The sequence below is a fragment of the Carettochelys insculpta genome, chromosome 30 (genome assembly GCF_033958435.1).
Source record: "Carettochelys insculpta isolate YL-2023 chromosome 30, ASM3395843v1, whole genome shotgun sequence".
NCBI classification, from domain to species: Eukaryota; Metazoa; Chordata; order Testudines; family Carettochelyidae; genus Carettochelys; species Carettochelys insculpta.
In genome coordinates, this window is record NC_134166.1 from 854,862 (window position 1) to 876,405 (window position 21,544).

The window sequence follows — 21,544 nt, forward strand, 5'->3', positions numbered from 1 at the left end:
TGGTCTGCAGTTCCTGTTGGTTCTTGGCCTCGGTGACTGTGGGCGTGCCTGCCCCCCTTGGCCAGGGCCCAGCTCTCCTGCATGCTCACAGCAGGGCAGTGCGGTTGCTGTATCCTGTGCAGTGTCCAGCAGGGGGCACCGTGGGATTGGCGGAAATTCGGGCTGCCCAGAAAGAGACTGAAGAGCACATGGCCACTGGATGGTGCTGTCCTGTCACCCGACAAACCCCAAGCAGTTCTGCCTGGCCCCCTCCCCAACCCTCCAGCCCCCAGGGAACAGCTGATTATAAGGAGAGGGGTTGGGGAGAAGGCTGCAATTAGTTGCATTCCAGGGGAATCCAGTCCCTGCTCTGCTTGTTCTGTACCAGAGCTAGCAGTCCTTCCTGGGAGGCAGACAGGAGCCCTGAGCCATCAGCTGTGGAACTCCACAGGACTGGGATTTTCCTGGGAACCAGCACCACCCCCCTGTGACTCACCTTCCCAGGAGGATGGGCTAGGCTGCCCCATCGCCCTGCTCTGGCTTCAGCCTTGTGACCCCATTAGCGGCCAGAGCCAATTGCAGCCAATACCCCCTAGCAATCCTAGCCCCCCTCCCACCTCCAGCTGTTTTCTAGAGGCATCTGCCCCCCACACCACACTGCATACTCCTCACATCTTAGTGGGCATTTATTCCACTTGACAGCTGATCAAGTTGGCCAGAGCAGACAGGACAAATGCCCACATTTGCCAAAAAAGGCTAGGGCTGAGAAGAGAGACTGGCCCAGACCAAACGGGACATAAAGTCACCCTGGGCAGGCAGCAGAGACTGTACAATAAACTGCACTGAAGCCATGCTACAGAGAGGAGTCACCCAGGTGGAGGTGGGAACAGCTGAGCCCTGCTGGCTGACTCAGTGTGTTACCCCAGGCCTTGCCTGCACCTTTGTCTGCTACCCCACCTGCAGGGATCACCAGCACTCGCTCTGCTCCCAGGGGCTATAGGATCAATGGTCTGCTCCAGAGGGGCTGGGACGGGAGCAGCCTCTTGCAGGTCAGGCTCTTTGTAAAGGGCAGCGTAGGGCCAAACCTACCTACACGTGTGGGGCAGGGGGGTTCTGACTGGAACCAGGCCTGCTGAATAAAGGGTCTGGTCTGGCTGTCTGGGAGAACCCAGACAAGCTGTGACTCAGTTTGGGGAAGGGAGCCGGTCTCCTGCAGAGTGCTGTCTGGCCTGGGAGAGAGCCTGCATCCCCTTTGCCCAGCTCCAGGGAGTGGGAATGTGCTGATAGTGTCTGTCTAGACCTGCCAGGTGAGGAAGATCACAGCAAGGTCTGGCAGGTAGGTGCAGGCCCTGGCTCCAGCAGGGATTTAATATGTATGGTGTGTTTGTGCAGTGTCTCCAGTGGGTCATGGCTGCAGCTGGTAGAGACTGGGCTGAGCGCTCCCAGATACCAGGCAAACCCCTGTTTCCAGGGCTGAGCTGTGAGACCCCAGGCCCCCTGCCACCTGCATTTCTCCAGGGGACAGGCACTCCTGACTGGGCCCAGGACAATGGCTCTGGAGTTGGAGGCCTTCCTGGCTGGGGCAGAGGTGGGGCCACAGGGTAGGAGGAACTATCTCCAGCGCCCTGGCCAAGTGCCCCACTCTGCCCAGAAGCACACTGCTCACTGGCTGTGGTCCTGCTGCTGGGCCAGGTCCACAAGATGCTGCTCTGCCAGCTTCTTTCAAGAGGCAGAGCATTTACTCAAGCTCCTGCCTCAGCCCTTGGCAGGAGAACAAAGGCATCTTTCTCCCAGCACGTTCCCCAGCCTTGCTGTGTCTCTGGCCTCCAGGGGCAGGCTGGGGCCTCCCCATGTGCAGGCTGGGCCAGGGGCCTGCCAGGCCTTATGCTGCTGTCAGACACTAGGGTAGCCCTGGCTGTCTGGAGGTGGTTCTCCCTGCCCCCCAAAGCCCTACAGCTGAGCCGGGGCCACACAGCTCCGCAGCTCCCTTGGGGGCTGGCTCGTTTCCCCTACTCCAGGAATTCTTGGGTAGCTCTGAAGACTGGGGGGACAGCAGAGACCCCAGTGCTCCTTCCCCACTCAGCTGGAGCACAGTGCCTGGGAGAGGGGGCTTGAGTGATGGGGACAGGGACTGCAGCCTAGGCCCAGTGGATGCTACAAGCCCCAGGGCAGTGGCACTGGCTCAAGCGCCTGCTTTCCTGTTGGGAGTGAACTGGGCCCACCAGCAGAGGCAGTGTCTGGCCCCAGGCTGCCTAGGCCTGCTCTCTGGGACACCCTCCCCTGTGTCTGTGCCCTCAGGAGCCTGGGGGCAGCTGTTTGATTAGGGAGGTCATGGCCACAGCAGCACGACCCTGGCATGGGGGCTGATGAGGGCAGCAGAGCCCTGCTGCAATGTCTGCTCCTTCCTGGGACTCTGGCCCTTCCACAAGCTTGGCCAGGTGGTCCTCAGGCTGCAGTCTAGTCCCTCCCTCCAGTTCCTTCAGCGACAGCTCCCGTGGGAGGTCTGCCCTGCTCCAGCTGATGGGGTGGGGAGAGGGCCAGGTGCCGGCTGCTCCCTTAGCTCTCTGGGCTGGGGCTGTCTCCCGCTGCATGTGCAGCAACTGGCGCAGTAGGGCCAGATCCTGCAGGGGCTTCAGCACTGCAGCAGCACCTCAGCAGGGAGGAGCCTCTGCCTTTACCTGGTGCTGGGAAAAGCAAGCTTGTGGAAAGGCCAGAGTCCCAGGAAGGAGCAGGCATCGCAGCAGGGCTCTGCTGCCCTCATCAGCCCCCATGCCAGGGTCACGCCGCTGTGGCCATGACCTCCCTAATCAAACAGCTGCCCCCAGGCTCCTGAGGGCACAGACACAGGGGAGGGTGTCCCAGAGAGCAGGCCTAGGCAGCCTGGGGCCAGACACTGCTTCTGCTGGTGGGGCCAGTTCACTCCCAACAGGAAATCAGGCGCTTGAGCCAGTGCCACTGCCCTGGGGCTTGTAGCATCCACTGGGCCTAGGTCTGAAGAAGTGGGTCTGTCCCACGAAAGCTCATCACCTAATAAACTATTTTGCTAGTCTTTAAAGTGCTACTTGACTGCTCTTTGTTTTGATAGGGTATAGACTAGCACGGCTCCCTCTCTGTTACTATTCTGGTGCTGGGAGATCCCCTTCATGGCCTGGCCCCCAGGGCAGGCCAGGAGCTGCAGGGATGGCTCGGAAGGGATGCTGCTAGGTGCAGGAGGAGGAAGGCGCTGTGCTCCGGCTGCTGGCCAGCGGGCTGAGCAGGGTCCCAGGAGGCTGGGCTCAGTGGGAGCCAGGGAGCCTCCTGCTAATTGGCTGCACATTCCTGCAGAGAGCCCCTGGGGGCAGGTGAGGGCCGGGCTGCAGCTGATGGAGCCCCCCTCCCACTTGGAGCCAGCAGGACTGGGGGCATGGGGGGAGGGGAGAGACTCACCCAAGCCCCCGAGGGCATTTCACAAGGGAGGCAAGGGGGAGGGGAAGCCATCCCAACCACAGGTCAGTGCCTGCTAGGGCTTCCCCTCCCCCCACCACGGCCCCTCTCCCCTCCATCCCTGGCCCTCACTGGACAAGGAGGAAACCAGATGTTTCCTGCTGCCGCCTCTGCTCCAAGCCGCCACAAACAAGGAATCTGGCTGTTTCCTCTGGAGCTGGCTGGGAGCCCCGGGAAACAAGCAGGACAAACAGGCAGCCCAGGCTGGAGAGGCAGCTTGGGGGTCTGCTCAGCACCCGCTTTCACCCCCCAGACCCACTGAGGGACAGGCACTACTGCGACCCAAGGTGGGATTTCATGGGCCCAGGGCACTACTAGCCCTGCACATCAGGGGCCTTAGGTGCAGGGCGCTGCTGCCATTGTTCCCCCCACAAAAGGGTCTCTGGCAGGGGGCTGGGCTGCCTCCCCAAGCTCTGTGCAGGGGCAGGAGCTGTGGAGCTCTGCATGCCGTGACCAGCGCTGCCTTGGCTCCCAGGCTTCCTGTGCGTCACCCTGCCGTCTGTGGGTCAGTGAGAACATGCGAGCGACCTGTTCCCAGTGTCCCATGACCAGAGCCAGCTTTGCTTCCCAGGGAGAGCGCTAGGCACCCCCTCCTTCAGCTCCACGAGCACTCTGCAGTGCCAAAGAGCCAGGCACCCCAGGGTCAAGCTGGGAGACCCTGAGCTTGGAAAGCAGAGCCCTCCATCCCCAGAGCTCTAAACCTGGTACCTGCAAAGGCACCTGATGCTGCGTTAGGGAGCAGGGAAGGGGGAAGAGGGCCGGATGGGTGCCCACTACCAGGGGACAGGAGAGCAGTGTGAGGCAGCCATGCTGGGGAGGGGACAATGTGTGGCACCCAATCCCAAAGGTGGGAGGATGGGGGCACTCAGTTCTGGGGAATGGGGGGTGATTAGATTAGAATATGGTCCATGACCCATCTCCCCTCTTTCCATAATCTCATAGAAACATGGGGCTGGAAGGAACCTCATGCAATCATCTAGTCCAGGCTCGAGCTAACCTAGGCCATCCCTGGCTAAGGTTTGTCCGACCTGCTCTTAACTCCCGACAGAGATTCCACAGCCCCCTGACATGCCTGTTCTGGGGCAGTGCTCCCCGAGGCGGGGTGCGAAAGCCTTCCCTGTGCTGCTTCTCTTGCCCTCAGGGGATGAGGGGAACCACTGAGCAGCACCTCATAAGCACTCAGGAGTCCCGCAGCCATCTTCCCAACACCAAACGTACCCTGGCTCTTCGCGTTGCCTCCTAGGACTCGTCTTCGAAACCTGGCGTTGGGGTTCTTGCTCTCCCCAGGACTCTCCAGTTTGTCCGTCCCTTTTGGCATGTGGTGGTCAGAACTGCACCATTCTCCAAGCAGCGCCGGGCAGCAGGGAGTGGGGCAGGACAAAGACCTGCTGGTAGTGCACCCCAGAGGAGCAGCAGCCTCTGCACAACTGCTTCACACTAGTGACTCCTCTTCCATTTGTGACCCCTCTGCCCCCAGAGCCTTCGGTGCAGCGCTTCCTCCTGCCAGCTAGCCCTCACTTTGCAGCTGGGCGCTCTCCTTTCCCTCCCTAAGGGACGTACTTAGCACTTGTCTTGAATTCATTTCAGCTCGTTGATTTCAGACCAACCTGTAATTCTCCTACAGTCTGTTTCCATGACAGCAACATCTTTCTCAATGGTTGACATGTCACCTGTTGTCCTCCTCCGTGGTACCGCTGGAGAGCTGTCTAGAAATACGTTACCTTACATGCCTGAGCCACGTCACCTGCGTCCTCAGATCCCTCTCTCCGCGGCCCTGCCAGCTGGTCTCATGCCACAGGCCTGCCCCAGCCACTTACCTGGGCACAGCGGCACTCAGGGCTCTCCACATGTCCCTGGCACGCCAACGCCAACGCCAACGCGCCCTCAGGAGCTGTGGCATTTGCCGAGTTGCGAGCGTGCACCGGGAACGGGGAATGGGGCACCCTCGGTGGCTGCCCCCGAGTGAAGCTCCTTGCTAAAGTAGGCCAGGCGGGGCACAAGGCGAGGCACCCGCCCCGCGGGGGGAGCAGCCCAAGTGCTGCTGTGGCACCTAAGGCAAGGGCATGGGGGAGACAGGGCAGGGGCAGCCAGCCCTGGGGAGGGAGGCAGTGGGGCAGCCAGGCCGCAGGGTGCAGGCGGGGGGGCACCCGGGAAGAAGTGGAACAGAGCGGGGGGCAGTGCGGGCGAGGGAGCACCGGGAAGCGGCGGGGCAGTGCGGGCGGGGGGTGGCGGGACAGAACGTGGGGTGCAGGCGGGGGGCGGGCCACAGGGAAGGGGCGGGGCACAGCCGGTGGGAGGGGGACCGGGAAGGGGCGGGGCAGAGCGGGGGGTGCGGGCGGGGGAGCACCCGGGAAGGGGGCGGGGCAGAGCGGGCGGGGGGGGGACCGGGAAGGGGCGGGGCAGTGCGGGGGGTGCGGGCGGGGGAGCACCGGGAAGGGGGCGGGGCAGCCCCTCCCTGGCGGCTTAGGCCTCCGAACTGCGACTCCCAGAAGCCCGCGGGCCGCGGCGCCTCCGATGACATCAGCTCCGCGCCAGGGGGAGCCGCGAGGTCCGGTCCGGGAGGTGGGTAACGGGGCCGAGGGGTGTAGGGGGCTCGGGCGGGGCTCGGGGGGTGGGGAACTCGGGCCACACTTGGGGGGGTACCAGGGCCGGGGGATGTGGGGGGCTCGGGCCGGGCTCGGGGGGTGCCAGGGCTGGGGGCGCTTGGGAAGGGGGCAGTATCAGGGCTGCGGGTGTATCGGTGCTGGCTGGGGCTCAGCCAGTATCAGCACCTCAACCCGAACTCGCTCCCGGGGCTCTGGCCTGAGTGCAGGCTGGGGTGGTGGGTGGGGGCCACTACAGCCACTGCGTGGCTCACCCGTCTCCCCTCTCTTGCAGCCCCTCTGTGCCCAGAGACCCGGCTGCACACCATGACCAAGCTGGCGCAGTGGCTGTCTGGGCTGGCGCTGCTGGGCACTGCCTGGGCCACGCTGGCCTGGGACCCCCTGGGCCTCCGCCTTCCTCTGCCCTGCCAGCAGGTGCTTTGGCCCTTCCCCATCTACCTGCTGGTGGCTTTCGGCTGCTACTCCCTGGCCACCATTGGCTATCGTGTGGCCACCTTTAACGACTGCGAGGCTGCGGCAAAGGAGCTTCAGGAGCAGATCAGAGAGGCCCGAGCAGACCTGAGCCAGCAAGGGATGAAGTTCTGACCCATGGGAGCAGGAGGCTGCCCCCGGGGAGCTAAGCCACTCGCCTCACTTGGATCACACAATAAAGTATCAAAGAGGAAGCCGTGCTGGTCTATACACTATCAAAACAAAGAGCAGTCAAGTAGCACTTTGAAGACTAGCAAAATGGTTTATTAGGTGATGAGCTTTCGTGGGACAGACCCGCTTCTTCAGACCAGAGCCAGACCAGAACAGACTCAATATTTAAGACACAGAGAACCACAAACAGTAAGCAAGGAGGACAAATGAGAAAAAGATAATCAACTCCTTGCTTACTGTTTGTGGCTCTCTGTGTCTTAAATATTGAGTCTGTTCTGGTCTGGCTCTGGTCTGAAGAAGCGGGTCTGTCCCACGAAAGCTCATCACCTAATAAACCATTTTGCTAGTCTTCAAAGTGCTACTTGACTGCTCTTTGTTTTTACAAGAAAGTATGGGTGTCTGGGGTGGCGCCTTGCTGATAGCCTGCAAGGGAGCTCTAGACTGGGCCCTCTTCCCCTCAGGAGAGCAGGGGTGGGTTGCACACTGGCACTGAGCAATGGTAAAGCTGAAATATGGAGCTACGCCCATCTCATAGAGGTGGAGGGGACCGTCAGAGGTCACTGAGTCCAGCCCCCTGCCCTCCCAGCAGGACCTAGCACCAGCCCTGCTGGATTTCTTCTTTTTTTTTTTTTTTTTTAAATCTATGTGCCCCAGATCCCTACGTGGCCCCCTCTAAGGCTGAACTCACAACTCTGGGTTTAGCAGGCCAGTGCTCAAACCACTGAGCAGTTCCTCCCTGCCTCTGCCCTACAGGGAAGCGGGAGGGGTAACCAGAGGGACACGGCAGCAGCTTGCTGCTTGAGAGCTCCTCCTGCCCCATGGCTCTCCTGAGCAAACAGGAGCAGGGCTCGGAGGAGAGAGCCCTGGGGATCAGTGGCAGTAGGAGAGTGCTGCTCTGTCAAATGCAGGATGAAACGCGGCTGCGGGGCACTGGGGCTGGTGGCCATCCTAGGGAGATGGGAAATTCCATACTGTCTTCTTCAGTCCCTGAGCAGGGCCACCCCCGCGGCTGCACTCTGACTCCCTGGGAGCAGGAGCCTGCAGAGAGCCAGCCTTGCCTATGACTTTGCTGCTGTCCTCTCTCCCTGGGCCCCTCCTTGGCTCTCAGGCTGACGGGAGGGCTGGCAATGAGACCAAACGCAAGGGTGTGGCCCTCTCTTCCCCCAGCTAAGTCTCAGCCTGCTGCCTGGGCGCTGGGTGACGCTGCTGGCCTGGAGACATGGCTGTGAACCTGCAGGCAGTGGAAGTCAGAGGAGTCGTCATTTCCAGGGTGGGGTAGGCGGTGGTAGCAAGAACTTTGCTCCCACAGCCCAGTGACTTTCACAGCCTGGCTGAAGCAGATGAGCAAGTGCCCTGGGGTGGAGTTCAGCCCCTCCTCCCCCCAGCGGCCAGTCCCCTGCAGAAGGTGCATGTGGAGGCAGTGACGCCCCCTCCCTGCAGCCCAAAAGCCCCATGCCGAGGCTGGCTCCCCGGCTCACAGAGGCCCTGCTGCAGGCCCACATGGCACTCCCCCTCCCCAGCCAGCAGAAGGGCAGGGCTGATGCCTGCGTGACAGGCTGGGGCCTGCCTCCCTGGCAGACTCCCTGGGTTCCTTGCATACCAGCCAAAGGACTTTCTTGTTCCTAATTATTGGCTGCGCATCCTTCTGCAAAAGGAGCAGTTGGTATCGAAAGCCAGGAATGAGGCTAATTAGCAGAAGTGACTAATTAGCTGCTTCCTGAGCAACAGTGGCAGCAAGGAAGGTGGGACAGACAGGTTGTTCCCAGTCTCACCCGCATGTAGCTTGTGCACAGCGGGGCCTGGCTATGGCCCTTGGTGACTGGTGCAGTTGATGGGCACTCAGGCAGGAAGGAGCCCCTCACCCCTGAGGTGGGGCCTGGCTAGGGCCCTGCACGATAGGGCTCAATGAACTCTGAGGAGCCCACAAAGGCTTCCCTGCAGCAGGCTGCCTCCCAAGCCCCACCCCAGGGCAGAGAGGAGCTGCCCACACCAGGCCGATTCTGTACACCTGCCAGGTAGCAGGAATCAGCTCTGCCAGCAATGCCCCCCTCCTTGGCCCCCTGGGTGCATTGCCAGGCTCAGCACAGCCCCACCTCAGCACAGGCTGGAGGGGAGGAGGAGCTGCTGCAGTCCCAAGTGGGAGCAGGCTCTTCCCAACAGTGCTCCCATTGCCTTGGGGGCGGGGGCTGGCCATGGGGTGGCCGCTCACTCTCAGCTGAGGGGCCCAGAGTTCCGAGGCATCCGTACAGGGGTGTGAGTGTGGCTGGACAGCCCCCATGCCCCCAAGTGGTGGGGGTGCTGGCCCCCTGCAGCCCCAACCTGCTCTCCATGCCAGAGCTGAGGAATTGGGCCCACACTCTGGCTGCAATTTATTAAAAGGCACTTGAGATCATTTAAACCCATGATACAAACCAAGGCACCCAATGGAAAGGAGCACGGCCCCCTGCCCGCACTCAGCTGCCCCACGGCCCCCCAGGGCAGCTGAGCAGAATGCCAGGGGAGGGGACTGCTGCAGCATCAAAGGCACCATGCCACGGAAAGCAGAGAGGAAAGTGGCTGGAGGTGGAGGGTGGGGAGCCCCCAGGGCAGCTGAGCCCCAGCAGGGGCAGGACCTGTGTAGTGCTGTGCAAGGCTCTTTGGCTAAGCCCTGGGGGGTGGGGGCTGGCAGGGGCCTCCACCAGGCCAGTAGAATCAGTGAGAGCTTCATTAGGCAGTAAACACGTTGGGGGAGGGGCAGGTTGGTCCCATGGCACAAGAGCTGGATCTGCACCTGCTCCCAGCTCCCCCCGCAGCCAGGGCTTGGAGACGCCTTTCTGACCCGGGACAGCAGGTCCCCGGCCTCAGGCCTGCAGGGGCTTGTAGGGCTTGTCGAGGTCTGGAGGGAACTGCCAGAACAGCCAGAACCGCAGGAGGCTGGTGATGATCCCTGGCACGTTGGGGACCTGGGGTGGGGGCACAGAGGAAGGAGAGCTATAAACCCTGCAGAGTTTTATGCCTTCCCCTTCCCCTGACCTCAGCCATGTGTCACTGGGGCAGCTGTATTGGCTGCTTGCTGGTCAGCCAATGAACTACAACCCGTCCATTGCCCTAAGCAGGGGGACTCGGCACACAGTGCTCACTGGGCTCTGGGCCTGCCCCCAGCCTCCTGGGCACCTGGCCCCACAGCTCCCACTCACCATGATGTAGAGGTCGCTGAGCTGGAAGCCATACAGCGTCCAGCTGGTGGAAGTCAGGAAGGTGGCCACGGTTAGCGGGAAGGACAGGCACCGGGTTGACCTGCTCCGGATAATCTTGGCCTGCCAGGGACACAGCAGGGGCTAATTTCAAAGCCTTCAGGGGAGCACCCTGCAGACGCCTGCCAGAGCCCCTTCCAGAGCCCCAGCAGTCTCCTGTGAGGCTAGGGACCCAGGGCAAACCAGAGCTTTGTGCCCTGCCGTGGTCTCCTCTGGGCACCCCGCTCCCCACACGGGGCCCTTGCACCTGCAGGAGTCAACAGGCCCCAGCACATAATGCTCTGGCCATCAGAGCACAGCACCCCAGAGCAGTGACGGATCCCTGCACTCCAGGCCAGCACCCAGCCAGCCACAAGTCCCCATCACACCCAGGGTTGCTGACAGCCACTGACCCAAACCGTAACCACTGCATGGAACAGAAACCACTTCCAGCCAGGGAGTGTTGCTCCTCTGGCCCCACACGCACCAGGTCAGCCAGGGGCGAGAGGTACATGCTGATGGTGAAGACACTGCAGAAGAGGCCCAGGCGGGCCAGGCGCACGTTGGCATCTGGGATCAGGAGGCTGAAGTAGCAGTAGCCAAGGATCAGCATACCCAGCAGGGCCAGGCTCTGCAGCAGCACCCGGCGCTGGGGGCAGGAGGAGGGCAGTCAGGGCAAGCTCGCTAAGGCACCTGGAACCCCTCCCAAGCATTGCTTCCTCCATCCCCAGCTCCTCCCTAGCCAGGGCTCCTCTGAGCAGCTCACTGCACTGCCCCGTCCTGTCCCCAGCCCCGCTAGAGCCTGGCAGGCAGAGCAGTGGCTCTCCACCCACCTTCTCGGGGCTGAAGGAGAAGTACGCCAGTATATAGAGGGTCTGCAGTGCTGCACCGATGGTGTTCACGATGATCAGCGTCCAGTCCTGCTTCAGGCACCCGTAGGTCAGCCAGCTCAGGTTGCTGCAAGGGGAGACCTGGCTGGGCAGTCTGTGGGTGGGGTCCCTGCAGCCCCAGTGCACCACACCCATGGGAACCTCCTGGATGAAGGGCTATCCCCAGTGCCCACATGCCTTGCCCAAGACTCCCTCCTCTTGAACCCACCAGTCAGCGGGGGCGGGGCATACTTTACGTCAGTGGTGAGGAAGGGCAGGAACTGCACGTTCTCCACACTCCGTGTGCGAAACATCTGGCGCAGGTCAGCCCTAGGGATGCGAGAGGTGCGCACTGCATACCGTGCCCGGACCGAGGGGCCCCCGCGGCGCGGAGGATGGAGGCGCAGCGGCTGTGCTCAGGCGGGCGCCTGGGAGTAGTACTGCCCAACCCTGCCCAGTTTGGCGTTTCTAGCACTGGAGCGGGCGGTTACACGAGTGGCCGGGGGGGTCTGGACTCAGCCTCGTCTCAGGGCCTGCCCAGTTGATGTAGGATTTTTATGCCATGGTAGTGACTGGTGCACCCAGAGACGGGCCAGTGCTTCTGGGCTGCCTCCCCCATCGGTCCAACCCTCCCTGAGGAAGCCCTCCAGCACGGGCAGCGCCTCGGCTCTGTGAGCCCGCTGCAGTGGGACAGATCCCAACGCGGCAAGGCACAAGTCCCCAGCCCCACATCGCAGGGCAAGGCGGCAAACGGAATCCGCCCCCTGCCCAGCTGGGCAGCACAGACACAGTCCCCAGGGGGCTGCCTCACCAGCGGGGGGCCAAGGACAGAGCCCAGTGCTCCTTGTCCCACGGGGCTGGGAACCTCTAGGCAAGGAGAGCTCCTGTGTGCACAGGGCCCAGCGGGGCTGTGCTGCCATCTCAGCAGTGCCCAGCACTCCAGTCCTGTAACCCCCCCAGGCCCCAGTGCAGCCCCCCCACCCAGCCCCCGGCCCCCAACGCAGCCCCCCAGCCCCCCCACCCAGCCACCAGCCCCCAGCCACCAACGCAGCCCCCCCAGCCAGCCACCAACGCAGCCCCCACCCCCCCACCCAGCCCCCGGCCCCCAGCCCCCAACGCAGCCCCCCAGCCCCCAATTCAGCCCCCCCACCCAGTCCCTGGCCCCCAGCCCCCAACGCAGCCTCCCAGCTCCCCCACCCAGCCCCCCGGCCCCCAGGAACCCACAGGCCTCCGCAGCCCCTGGCCCCGCCCCCCGGCAGCACCGCCCCCCGGAAGCCCCGGCGCGGCGCTCACAGCCCCGTGGCGAACATGCCGAGCGTGCAGGCGATGCAGGCCCCCGAGAGCAGCGGCAGCGCCGGCTCCATGCTGCGCTCGGCCGGGCGCGGAGCGGACGCGGAGGCCCCAGGCCGAGACCCGCCCCCGGCACCTCCCCGGGCCGGCCTCAGGGGCGGGGGAGCAGAGGCACGGCCCCTCCCCGGGCCCAGAGCGCGCCCGGGCCCCCCAGCCCGGCCCCCCTTAGTAACCCCCAGCAGCTCTCCGCCCCCACGGCACCCGCGCAGCAGCACAAGGGGGCCTCCAGTGCCACCCCACAGCAGCGCCAGCGCTGCTCGGTACAACAGCCTCATGCTCCAGGTCCTCTGAGTCCCCCTGTCACCCCAGTAGCCCCTGAGACCCCCCTTCCCTACCACAGCCCAGTGCTCTCACTCCCGCCAGCCCTCCACTGCACACAAACACCCAACCTGCTCGCTCTCCTGGGCCGGCTACACCCCTGTACCTCCCACCCCAGCAGCACTCCCTGGGCACCCCTGCCATTGCTGTCCCAGCCACACCCCCTCACCCTCACCCTGGGGGCAGAGGGGAGCAGCTGGGGAACCTGGGGTGGGGGTGAGCCCCTAAGTGCAGGCTGCTCTAGATGAGGGTGCAGGCCCTAGGGCAGGCATGGCCTGTGCCATAGTTAATTGTTCCAAGACTCCTGGGGCCATTTCCTACCTGTGACACCCTGGGTGACTCACTGCCCCTCTCCCAAGGGGTCTGTAAGGGGGGGCAGGGGGCTGGGAGCTCAGCCCTGTGCGCAAAGCAGCCTGGCCCCAAGACACAAAGGTGCTGGGGGTCCCACCTTCCCCTGCACAAACAGCCCTGGAAGCCTGGCCAGGGCCTGGTCTCAGTGCTCCAGCCCTGGCACCAGCAGCCCGCTGGATCCCACCAGCCTGTTTCCCCGTCCCCCATCTACTCCTGGGGGTGTGGCCTGCCCCGCCTGCTCCCGTCGGTCGGTGCTGGCACCACAGTATTTGCTCCACCGATGCGTTGTGACATCACAGGCCAGGGCAGGACACTGTAGGTGTTGGTCCTGCTTTGGGCAGGGGGCTGGATTTGATGACCTCCCGAGGTCCCTTCCACCCTAGGACTCTATGACACTGCTTGGTCTCCCCATGCCGGGCAGCACAGCTGCCAGTGGGACAGGGCCAGCCCTGTGAGCAGGCGGCAGAGCTGGGACTGGGTGGACATGGCCCTTCCTGCTTGAGCTGTGCCAGCAGCCAGTACTCGGACCAAGCCGTTGGGCTGGCGTGATTGTCTGCAGCCTGACCTCACGGCTGGGATCCAAGCCTGCACTCTGGGAAGGGTGCTAGCTGCAGCAGGCTGGCTGTGGGGCTTGGGAAGCTGCTCAGTTTCTTCCCTGGGATGCTCAGGGCAGAGGCACTAGGTTGCATTCCTGGCTGTGGCAGGGGCTGGAGGCCTGTGCTGTCCTTGGCCAGGCCAGGAGTGAGGCTGGACTCCAGAGCCTGGGAGCAGACAAGTGCTCATCTGCGCGGATGTTGCATCTCTGCCCGACTCCAGCGGGTGCTGATTAGCTCTGGCTGCACCAGTCGCTCCCGACTCATGGCAGCCAGCGCTGCTCAGGCCAGACCACCAATGAGCAGCCACATTTGGAAGCCTGGCTCCCCAGGGCGGTAAGGCAGCGGGTTTGGTGCCCGTGTGATGAGGAGGGTGGTGGGCAGGCAGCCGGATGATGGGGCTCAGCATTGGCAATGTTCAGGGGGCTGGCAGCAGGTGATTGTTCAGAGCTGTGGCAGGGAGCAATGCCCCTCCCAGAGCCTCAGATGCAGGCTCCAGCCCTGCTCTGCCCAAGGCGCTGCGTCTGGGCCTCCGCTCCCATCCCTGCTGTGAGTGATGTAATGCAGCCCTGTTCCTGGGGGGCAGGGGAGAGCACACCTAGGGCTCAGGTGGGTGCTCACCCTGCTCCCAAGCCAGGCCCTCACCAGGGCTGGCACACAAAGCTGGGTGCAGCTGCAGGGAGGCGCAGGCCTTGCCTATTGAAGCCCAGGCTGGGGAAGGGGAACCCAAGAGCTGCTGTCTGGCTCTGCAGCTGTCAGTTTGATTTTCCGCATGGGCTGCAGCGGACTGGGGCTGGAGGCACCATGGGAAGTGCCAGCATCACACTCAGCTCTGCTCAGCCCCTCCCTTCTGCCTCAGCCCCGTCCCACCCACTCAGGCAGACACAGGGGCCACTGCAACCCTCAGCCCGGAGTCCCTTGCTCAGACCACACGGATGCTCTTGGCCAACAAGGCAGCCAGCCTAGCAGCATCTTGCACCCCTGGGGGGCTCAGGTTGATGGGGGAGACAAGCTCTGGGCAGGGCAGGGCAAGCGCTCACTGCCTGGCATTGCTGCTGGGGCCTGGGCACTGCCCAGGTGTGAGCTGGAAGCATCAGAGGAGATGCTGGAGTCCTCATGCTGCCAGGGGATGGGGGCAGCCAGCAATGCACAGGGTTTTTCCTGTCCCGTACCAGGACTGCTGGGCGATGCACTTGGCAAGGCCCCAGCTTCCCGCCCTGGGCTACAGCAGCAGGCTGGCCGTAGCCTCGCTTATTTATTCAAGACCATTCATATAAAAATTCCAGTGCTAAAAAGGAAGTTTTACAAATTGCACCACATTCTCGCCCCTCCATCACCGCAGGGCCCAGCTGCTGTGTGGGCAAACAGGCCCCCTCCCCTCCCAGCCACAGAAATGCACCCAGGCTGGGGAGAGAGGGACACCAGAGGCCTGCAGGCGTGGGAACTCCAGCCAGGGTGCAGCTCAGCTCAGCTTCTGCCCCACCCTGTTCCCCACCCAGGTGGCTGCTCTGTGCGCAGGACAGGGAGTCCTGGGTGGGGCCAGACAAGGAAGAGGCTGCAGCACGCAGCCTAGGCCAAGTGGAAGGGAGCTGGGCTGGTGCTGTGTCTCAAGAAGGGGGGTAGCCGGGTTCAGGGCTGCCAGCTCACTCCGCCTTTGGCGACTGTGGAGGAAGCATTTGGTTCCCTTGGAGAGACTGTAACTCAAGTGGCTGAGTCAGGCCAGCCACCCCCAGGACTTGTGCACGCAGCTGCATTGCCCTGGGAGCTCAGCATTTGTGGAGGGGGAAGCTGCCCCAGGCATCCCCATAAGTTATTTCCCAGATAAGTCACCGTGCAGGGAATCCTGCCACCTGCATCACTATCACCAGGTCCTGCACCAGACGGGACGTTGCTCCAGGAGGCCCTGCTCCAGCAAGGTGCTGCTCAGCCAAGGTGGACTCAGAGCCAGGGGATGCAGCTCAGCCCACCACTCCAGCCCGTCTGGGGGCCGTCTGCATGCGCAGTCAACCTGCCTGTGCCTGCAGGACACCGCCATTCCCCAGCCCACAGGGCCTGCCCATCCTGCGCCCTTCATGGGGGCTGGCCCCGTGGCCAGAGAGATACCACCCCAAGTCTGGAGCTGCTGCCCTGGCATCATCCTGGCTCAAAGCGCATGGTTGGAGGGTGCTGACAGCAGTGCTTGGGTGACAAGGAGGCACGACCCCTCCTGCAGCCAGTCCTCGCAGGGCTCGGGGTCATCCGACCTGTAATACTGACAAGTCCTCAGGCAGCTAACGCCGGCCTGGTGCTGATCACATGAGTGTTCACAACAGCCCCTGGGAGCCTACGCCTCCCTAGGCAGGAAGGTCCCATCCCAGCAGCCGCAGCCATCCAGCAGGTCGGTCTCTGCCACTCAGCCAGGCTCTGCCTCACAGGCCTTGTGGTGCCAGCAGCGGTAGCAGGAGGCTGAGCATGGTGACAGAACTGCTGCTCCGCCAGGCCGAGTTCTGGCCCACGCTCTTCAGGACCTGCACGCCTGCGTCATCTGCCAGAGGAGAGGAAGCAGAGGCCAGTGAGTGCTCGGTGCCTGCATGGCAGCCAGTGGGACACCCAGCAGCGCCAGCGACCCAGCCTGGCACAGGCGGTGCCAGCCCCTTCCCTCCACCCTGAGCCCTGACCCCCACTGTCTTGGGGATGGGCTCTGCCAACAGCCTCTGCCCTGGTGTTCCACACCTAACACCTGCCAGGCTCCTCCACCTGACCCCCCAGCTCCTGGGACTCCCAAGCCCAGCCACCTGCTGCTCCCCACAACCCTCGCAAGGCCACTTGGGTCTGTGGGGCAGAGCCAGGAACCTACCTGCCTGGACCCTCCCCTTCTGCTCTGGGGTGCGGACAGGCGGCTTCCCAGCTGCAAAGCAGAGACAAGCAGGTGAAGGGCGGCTCCAAGGCCATGCCCGGGCTGGGGTATGGCTGGCGGGCCTGGCTACGTCTCGACTCTGCAGCCCACCTTGTTCCAGCTCCCGGCTAGCTGCAGAGCCCAGGCCTAGAGCCCTGCCAATCCATGCAGACCAGGCTCAGTAGCCAGGTTCTGTGGCTGGTATGGGGCTCTCACTCTGCCCCGCTGTGCTGGGCATGGAGCATGCACAGCCTGGGCACAGCCCAGCAGGGAGCACAGAGGGCCCAGACATACTCACTGGCTTTGCCAGCCACGGTCACCTTCAGCTTCAGGCAGCCCTCGCCACGGTGGTGACTTGGCTTAGCTGGAAACAAGACAGGTGAGTCAGAGCAGGGCTGGTAGCTGGGCACTGGGCTCCCCACACCAGAACAGCACCCCACATGGCAGCTTCTCCTGCTGGAGTTGGGGGGTGCAGCTTGGGGCTCTGCTGGCCAGAGTGGTGGGGGAGGGGATAATATGCACCTAAAGACCTTTGCACCCCACCCCCCCACAAACCTGCACCCTCCATCCCTCTTGGCTCTCTCCCACCACACAGCCCCCAGCCATGCACCACATACTCCCAGCCCCCCCGCCCCACCCCCCGCCCCAGCCAGGCCCCATGTACCCCATAGCCCCCAGCCAGGCCCATCTACTCCCAGCCCCCACCAGACGCCCCGTACCGCCAGCCCCACGTACTCCCAGCCCCAGCCCCTGTTCCCCACCCCACAGCGACTGTGGCCGGTCTACACGCTCCCCTTCCCCCATCCCCAGCCAGCAGCTCTGCAGCCACTCACAAATGTAGTAGTAGCTGTGGCCCTCCTGGAACTCTTTGCCCAGCGTGAAGGGCGTGAAGCGCTGGAACTTCTCCGAGAAGCGCTCGGGGCCGTGCAGGGCGTCCGGCTTGTTGCACTGCCAGCGGATCTGCTCCTTGGAGTGCGGCTTGCAGGCCAGGAACTCCTCGTGCTCCACCAGGTAGAGGGTGTAGCGCTCCATGGGCTGGGGCCCCGCACGGCCCCCCTCGTAGTGTGGGCAGATGATGTCCAGGTAGTCGTTGAGTCGGACTGTCACCACGTAGTCATCTGACCAGAACCTGGGGCCGGGGGTGCTCAGCATGGGGGGCCAGGCCAGGCAGAGGCATGTGCCTCCCTCCCCCTGCCAGCCTGCAAAGCGGGGGCCCAGCTGTCCTGGGAGCAGAGTGAAGGGGCAGACGTCCCAGACACACAGGGGCTAGTGCCAACTGGGGGGGAGGGGTGGCTCAGCAGCCCCTGGATTTGTGGGGGAGTGTGTTGATTTCCCAGCACTACAACTGCCCCTCTGCCGCTATGGGCAGCATTTTGCCAGGTGAGGCTACAGATGGGGCAGGGATCAGCTGTGGTCTGAGAGCCTGTTAAACCTTCCAGGGACCAGCCTGGAGCCAAGACACACACGCACACCCAGGTGCCAGGCCAGGAGCCTCGGAGCAGGGAAGAACCCAGTGCTGCCCTGGGATCTCCAGGGAGATCAGACCGCAGGAAGGACAGACAAGACACAAGCTGGCTCACCCCAGAGCTGCCCCTTGACCTCCCAGCCCCACAGCTGCCTTCGCTCCCTGCTCCCAACATGGATGCTGCTGGAGACCCGCTGGAGTGGGGAGGCAGGTCCCAGTCAGTAACTGCTCCTGCGGCGCCCCAGGAGTCTGAGCAGCTGCCACGGTTTTACTGGGGCAGTTGGCCAGTCTCTGCTCTGTGCTCCCCAACTCCTCTCCCATGCTGGGGGGCACACGAGCTGCCCCCTCCTCGCCACACTAGCCAGCGCCAACACTGCTCCAGCCCCTGCAGTTCAGGCACCTCTGACAGTCCCAGAACTGCAGCCACCTCTGGGGCAGGGCTCAGCAGCTGGGAAGGGGTACAGCAGAGCAGCTTCTCCGTCCCAGACATGCCTGGGGCTAGTGTGGGACCTAACCCCTGAGCCACAACTGCCCCACGCAGCCAGAGGCCCTGTGCTGAGGCAGAGAGCTCCAGCCCTGGGAAGGCCGGTGTGGATCACCGGGTGTCGTCCCTTCTGCACTTGGCTCCCACATGCTCCACCAGCCGCTTCCCCAACTGGTACTTCCGCTGGCGCCCAGGCCTCCTGCCTGCTCACCACCTGGGCACCACTGCCTGGCCATGCCCAGCCGTGCGCCAGGCACCACAGCCCCAGCCAGGCAGGGGTCCAGGCACCCCTGGGGAAGGGTCTGGCCGGCACGGGAGGTGGCAGCCGCAGCCCCAGGGGTGGGTGTGGCAGTGGTACCAGCTGGGGGAGGTCCCAGCAGTGGGAGCTGCACGCATTCTGTATTTCTCCCTGGGCACAGGCTGGCAGCCCCCGGGGGTGGGGGCACAGGTGAGCCCCCCCTTCGTGGGCATGTGGGGGGCAAGTGCCCTGCCCACGGCGGCCAGGCCTGGTGCCCGGTTCCTGCACAGATCCGGGCTCCCACCCCACTGGGCCCCACCTGCCTCCCGCAGCTGCCCCCCCAGGTGTTTGTCAACAGGCTTCCTGCGCTGCTCCTGGTCCCCGGTGCCCCGGCGCGGCGCCAGCGGGGAAGGAAGAGGCCCCTGTCCACCAGCCTGGGAAAGGAAGGGCCGCTGGCCCCCGGCCTGAACTTGAGCCCTGCCTGTGCCAGGCGCTGCACCGCCGACTGCACATGGCCCGGGCCAGGGAGCGCTGCCCCCCGCCCCACCAACGCACGCCCCGGCCTGGGGAGCCCTGCGCGTCTCCAGGGCAGGGGCCGCTCGGCGGAGGCTCGTTCCCGGGACCTGCTGGCGAACAAAGGCCGGACCCTCCGGCCCGGGGCAACCCCGCCGCCGCGTGTTCCCACTCCCTGCGGCTGAGCCCCCAAGCGGGACCCCGGCTTCTTCCCAGGGCGCCCTGGAGCCGAGAGCCGGCTGGGGGGGGGGGCGCCCCGGGGGGGGAGGCGCTGGAGCCCGGCTGGGGGAACCGCAAGAGGGGGCGGGGGGTACCTGGGGGGGGGCGCTGGAGCCGGGCGGGGGGCGTGCCCGGGGGAAGCGCTGGAGCCCGGCTGGGGGAACCGCAAGCGGGGGCGGGGGGTACCTGGGGGGGCGCTGGAGCCCGGCTGGGGGCGGGGGGGGGGTGCCCGGAGGGGGCGCGCTGGAGCCCGGCTGGAGGAACCGCAAGCGGGGGCGAGGGGGTACCTGGGGGGCCGCTGGAGCCGGGCGGGGGTGGGGGGTCCCCGGGGTGGGAGCCGGGCGGGCTGCGACCCCGCACTCACTTGGGGTTCGAGCTGTTCCAGTACACCGGGTGCCGCTCCGCGGCCGCCAGCCAGCAGCAGAGCCCCAACAGGGGCGCCCACCGCAGCGCCATGGGCCGGTCCGCGACTCGCCGTGTGCCGCGCCCCGCGCCCGGCCTCCCGCCTTATGTACCGGCACCGCCCCGGCCCGCCCCCCGCGCAGGCACAACACGGCGCCGTGCGACCAGCGGCGCGCCGCGGGGAGCGTCTGGTCCCACACACCCACGTGGGGAGGGGAACACACAGCAACACAACCCCACAGGGGGCCGTCTGCTCGGAGCAGCACCACAGCCCTCTGGCCAGGACACCACTCGAGAGTGATACAGAGTAACACAACAGTAACGCAACAGCACAGGGAGCCCTACACTCACACTGGCAGGGAGCAACAGAACACACCCACCCACACACAGCTGCAGAACACACATGCTGAGTCACACTCAGAGCAAAAGAGCAGGACCACACCAGACAACAGGGAGATAGCAAAAGTGCAACAGACACACAACAAAGCAGCACAAAGACCAACACACACAGCCATAACACACAGTACAGCACACACCAACACACACGGCCATAAAACACAGTACAGCACCGCCAACACACATGGCCATAACACAGTACAGCACATGCCAACACACACGGCCATAACACACAGTACAGCAGACGCCAACACACACAGCCATAACATGCAGTACATCACACGCCAACACACATGGCTGTAACATGCAGTACAGCACACACCAACACACACTGCCATAACATGCAGTACAGCACACGCCAACACACATGGCCATAACACGCAGTAACCAACCAGGCACCTGGAAACTGCACTGGTGGGGGGGCCGGGTTCTGACCCGGGGTGTGTGTTGTGCCGTGCTGGGTGCCCACACGCTACTCCCCTCCCCTGTGTTACTAGACACCACTGGAGTCATTGGGCATGAGCCCACGCTCATGTGTGTACTGTGGGCAGCCTGCTGGCCCCTCAGCCCAGGCCCAAGCCCCAGCTGCATGTCAGATGTGGGTGCTTTGCCTCGGTTCCCACAGTACAGCTAATAGGAAACAGAGGCACACGGCATCAGGGTCACAACACGGCTTCCTGGGTGGGGCTGTGCGGCTAAAGGCCCAAGTGCTGCCCCACTGCCGAGGCGCTTTGGCTCGGCCCTGGCCTCCGGCCTGTGTGGCCCTGGCCCTGAGGCGTCTGGGTTTCAGTGGCTGGTGACGGGAGAGAGGAGACGCCTCCTCCCGGCTCGTTATCTGATGTGCTTCGGGGACATCAAACCACCAGGAGAATGGGGCTGCGGGGCAGCTGATAAGGGGCAGGGGCCAGGGCCAAGGGGCCAGGCAGGTGAGCAGCACCCACGTCCCTGCTGGCTTATCAGCTCTGCTTCTTGGCCCCATCCCCTGTTTGTTCTCCTGGGGTTTGCTGTTGTGAAAGTCCTGCCCAGAGGCTGGCTTGCCACGGAGCCGTTGCTGCGGCCTCAGGGTGGCCAGGCCTGGGCCCTGGGCTGGAGGAGGCCAGGGCCATCCGTAGCAGCCTGCCAGGTGTGAGTGCCCCGACCACCCAGTCGCCAGCCACGCAGCACTGGGCTGTTGTGAGCTGGTAGCTTGGCCGCAGCCGCACAGCAGCGTTCCCTTGTTTAGTACTTCCCGGGCCGCTGCTTGTGGGTAACGCTGCTTGCCAGGCGCAGCCCTGCTGGGCTTGGTCCCCGGAGCAGCTGGAGGGACAGGCTCTGGCAGACAGTCTCAGCCCCACAGCTCTCCCTGAAGAGCAGCTGTCCCTAGGCTCCCCGCCCAGGCTGCACACCCCCCATGCCAGAGTGCCCCACCCCCGAGTCATGGGCACCCAGAGCCCCAGGCCAGTCCTCTATGCATGGATGCAGCCAGTGCCCCCCCATCCCCACACAGCATGTAGCCTCTTTGCACCCACACCTGGCTACCATCAATCGGGGCCAGCTAAACCCTCGAGACGGA

The 21,544-nt window shown here is 64.2% G+C and overlaps 3 protein-coding genes across 8 annotated transcripts; 1 reads left to right on the forward strand and 2 right to left on the reverse strand.

The window, feature by feature from the left end:
* The first annotated feature begins 5,909 nt into the window (after positions 1 to 5,909).
* DPM3 (dolichyl-phosphate mannosyltransferase subunit 3, regulatory) lies at positions 5,910 to 6,747 on the forward strand. Its single transcript, XM_074981137.1, has 2 exons — positions 5,910 to 6,024; positions 6,340 to 6,747. Exon 2 carries the CDS (start codon positions 6,372 to 6,374, stop codon positions 6,648 to 6,650), a length of 279 nt encoding a protein of 92 aa, XP_074837238.1. The 5' UTR covers positions 5,910 to 6,024; positions 6,340 to 6,371; the 3' UTR covers positions 6,651 to 6,747.
* Positions 6,748 to 9,064: 2,317 nt separating this feature from the next.
* Positions 9,065 to 12,216, reverse strand: SLC50A1 (solute carrier family 50 member 1). 4 transcript variants are annotated; one of them, XM_074980776.1, is made up of 6 exons: positions 12,082 to 12,216; positions 11,041 to 11,118; positions 10,753 to 10,876; positions 10,407 to 10,568; positions 9,884 to 10,003; positions 9,065 to 9,649 (listed from the first exon to the last, which is right to left on the reverse strand). In XM_074980776.1, the coding sequence occupies exons 1-6, from the start codon at positions 12,150 to 12,152 to the stop codon at positions 9,548 to 9,550; spliced, it is 657 nt and encodes a 218-aa protein (XP_074836877.1). In that variant the 5' UTR covers positions 12,153 to 12,216; the 3' UTR covers positions 9,065 to 9,547. The 4 variants fall into 4 exon arrangements, with proteins under 4 accessions (XP_074836877.1, XP_074836879.1, XP_074836876.1 ...); XM_074980778.1 differs by lacking the exon at positions 12,082 to 12,216 and adding an exon at positions 12,013 to 12,025; XM_074980775.1 differs by lacking the exon at positions 12,082 to 12,216 and adding an exon at positions 11,600 to 11,745 and having other exon boundaries at positions 11,046 to 11,118.
* A 2,426-nt stretch (positions 12,217 to 14,642) lies between these two features.
* On the reverse strand, positions 14,643 to 19,669 carry EFNA1 (ephrin A1). 3 transcript variants are annotated; one of them, XM_074980662.1, is made up of 5 exons: positions 19,559 to 19,669; positions 17,109 to 17,404; positions 16,574 to 16,639; positions 16,237 to 16,287; positions 14,643 to 15,924 (listed from the first exon to the last, which is right to left on the reverse strand). In XM_074980662.1, the coding sequence occupies exons 1-5, from the start codon at positions 19,648 to 19,650 to the stop codon at positions 15,809 to 15,811; spliced, it is 621 nt and encodes a 206-aa protein (XP_074836763.1). In that variant the 5' UTR covers positions 19,651 to 19,669; the 3' UTR covers positions 14,643 to 15,808. The 3 variants fall into 3 exon arrangements, with proteins under 3 accessions (XP_074836763.1, XP_074836764.1, XP_074836765.1); XM_074980664.1 differs by having other exon boundaries at positions 15,880 to 15,924; positions 16,233 to 16,287; XM_074980663.1 differs by lacking the exon at positions 16,237 to 16,287.
* Between the last annotated feature and the right edge of the window lie 1,875 nt (positions 19,670 to 21,544).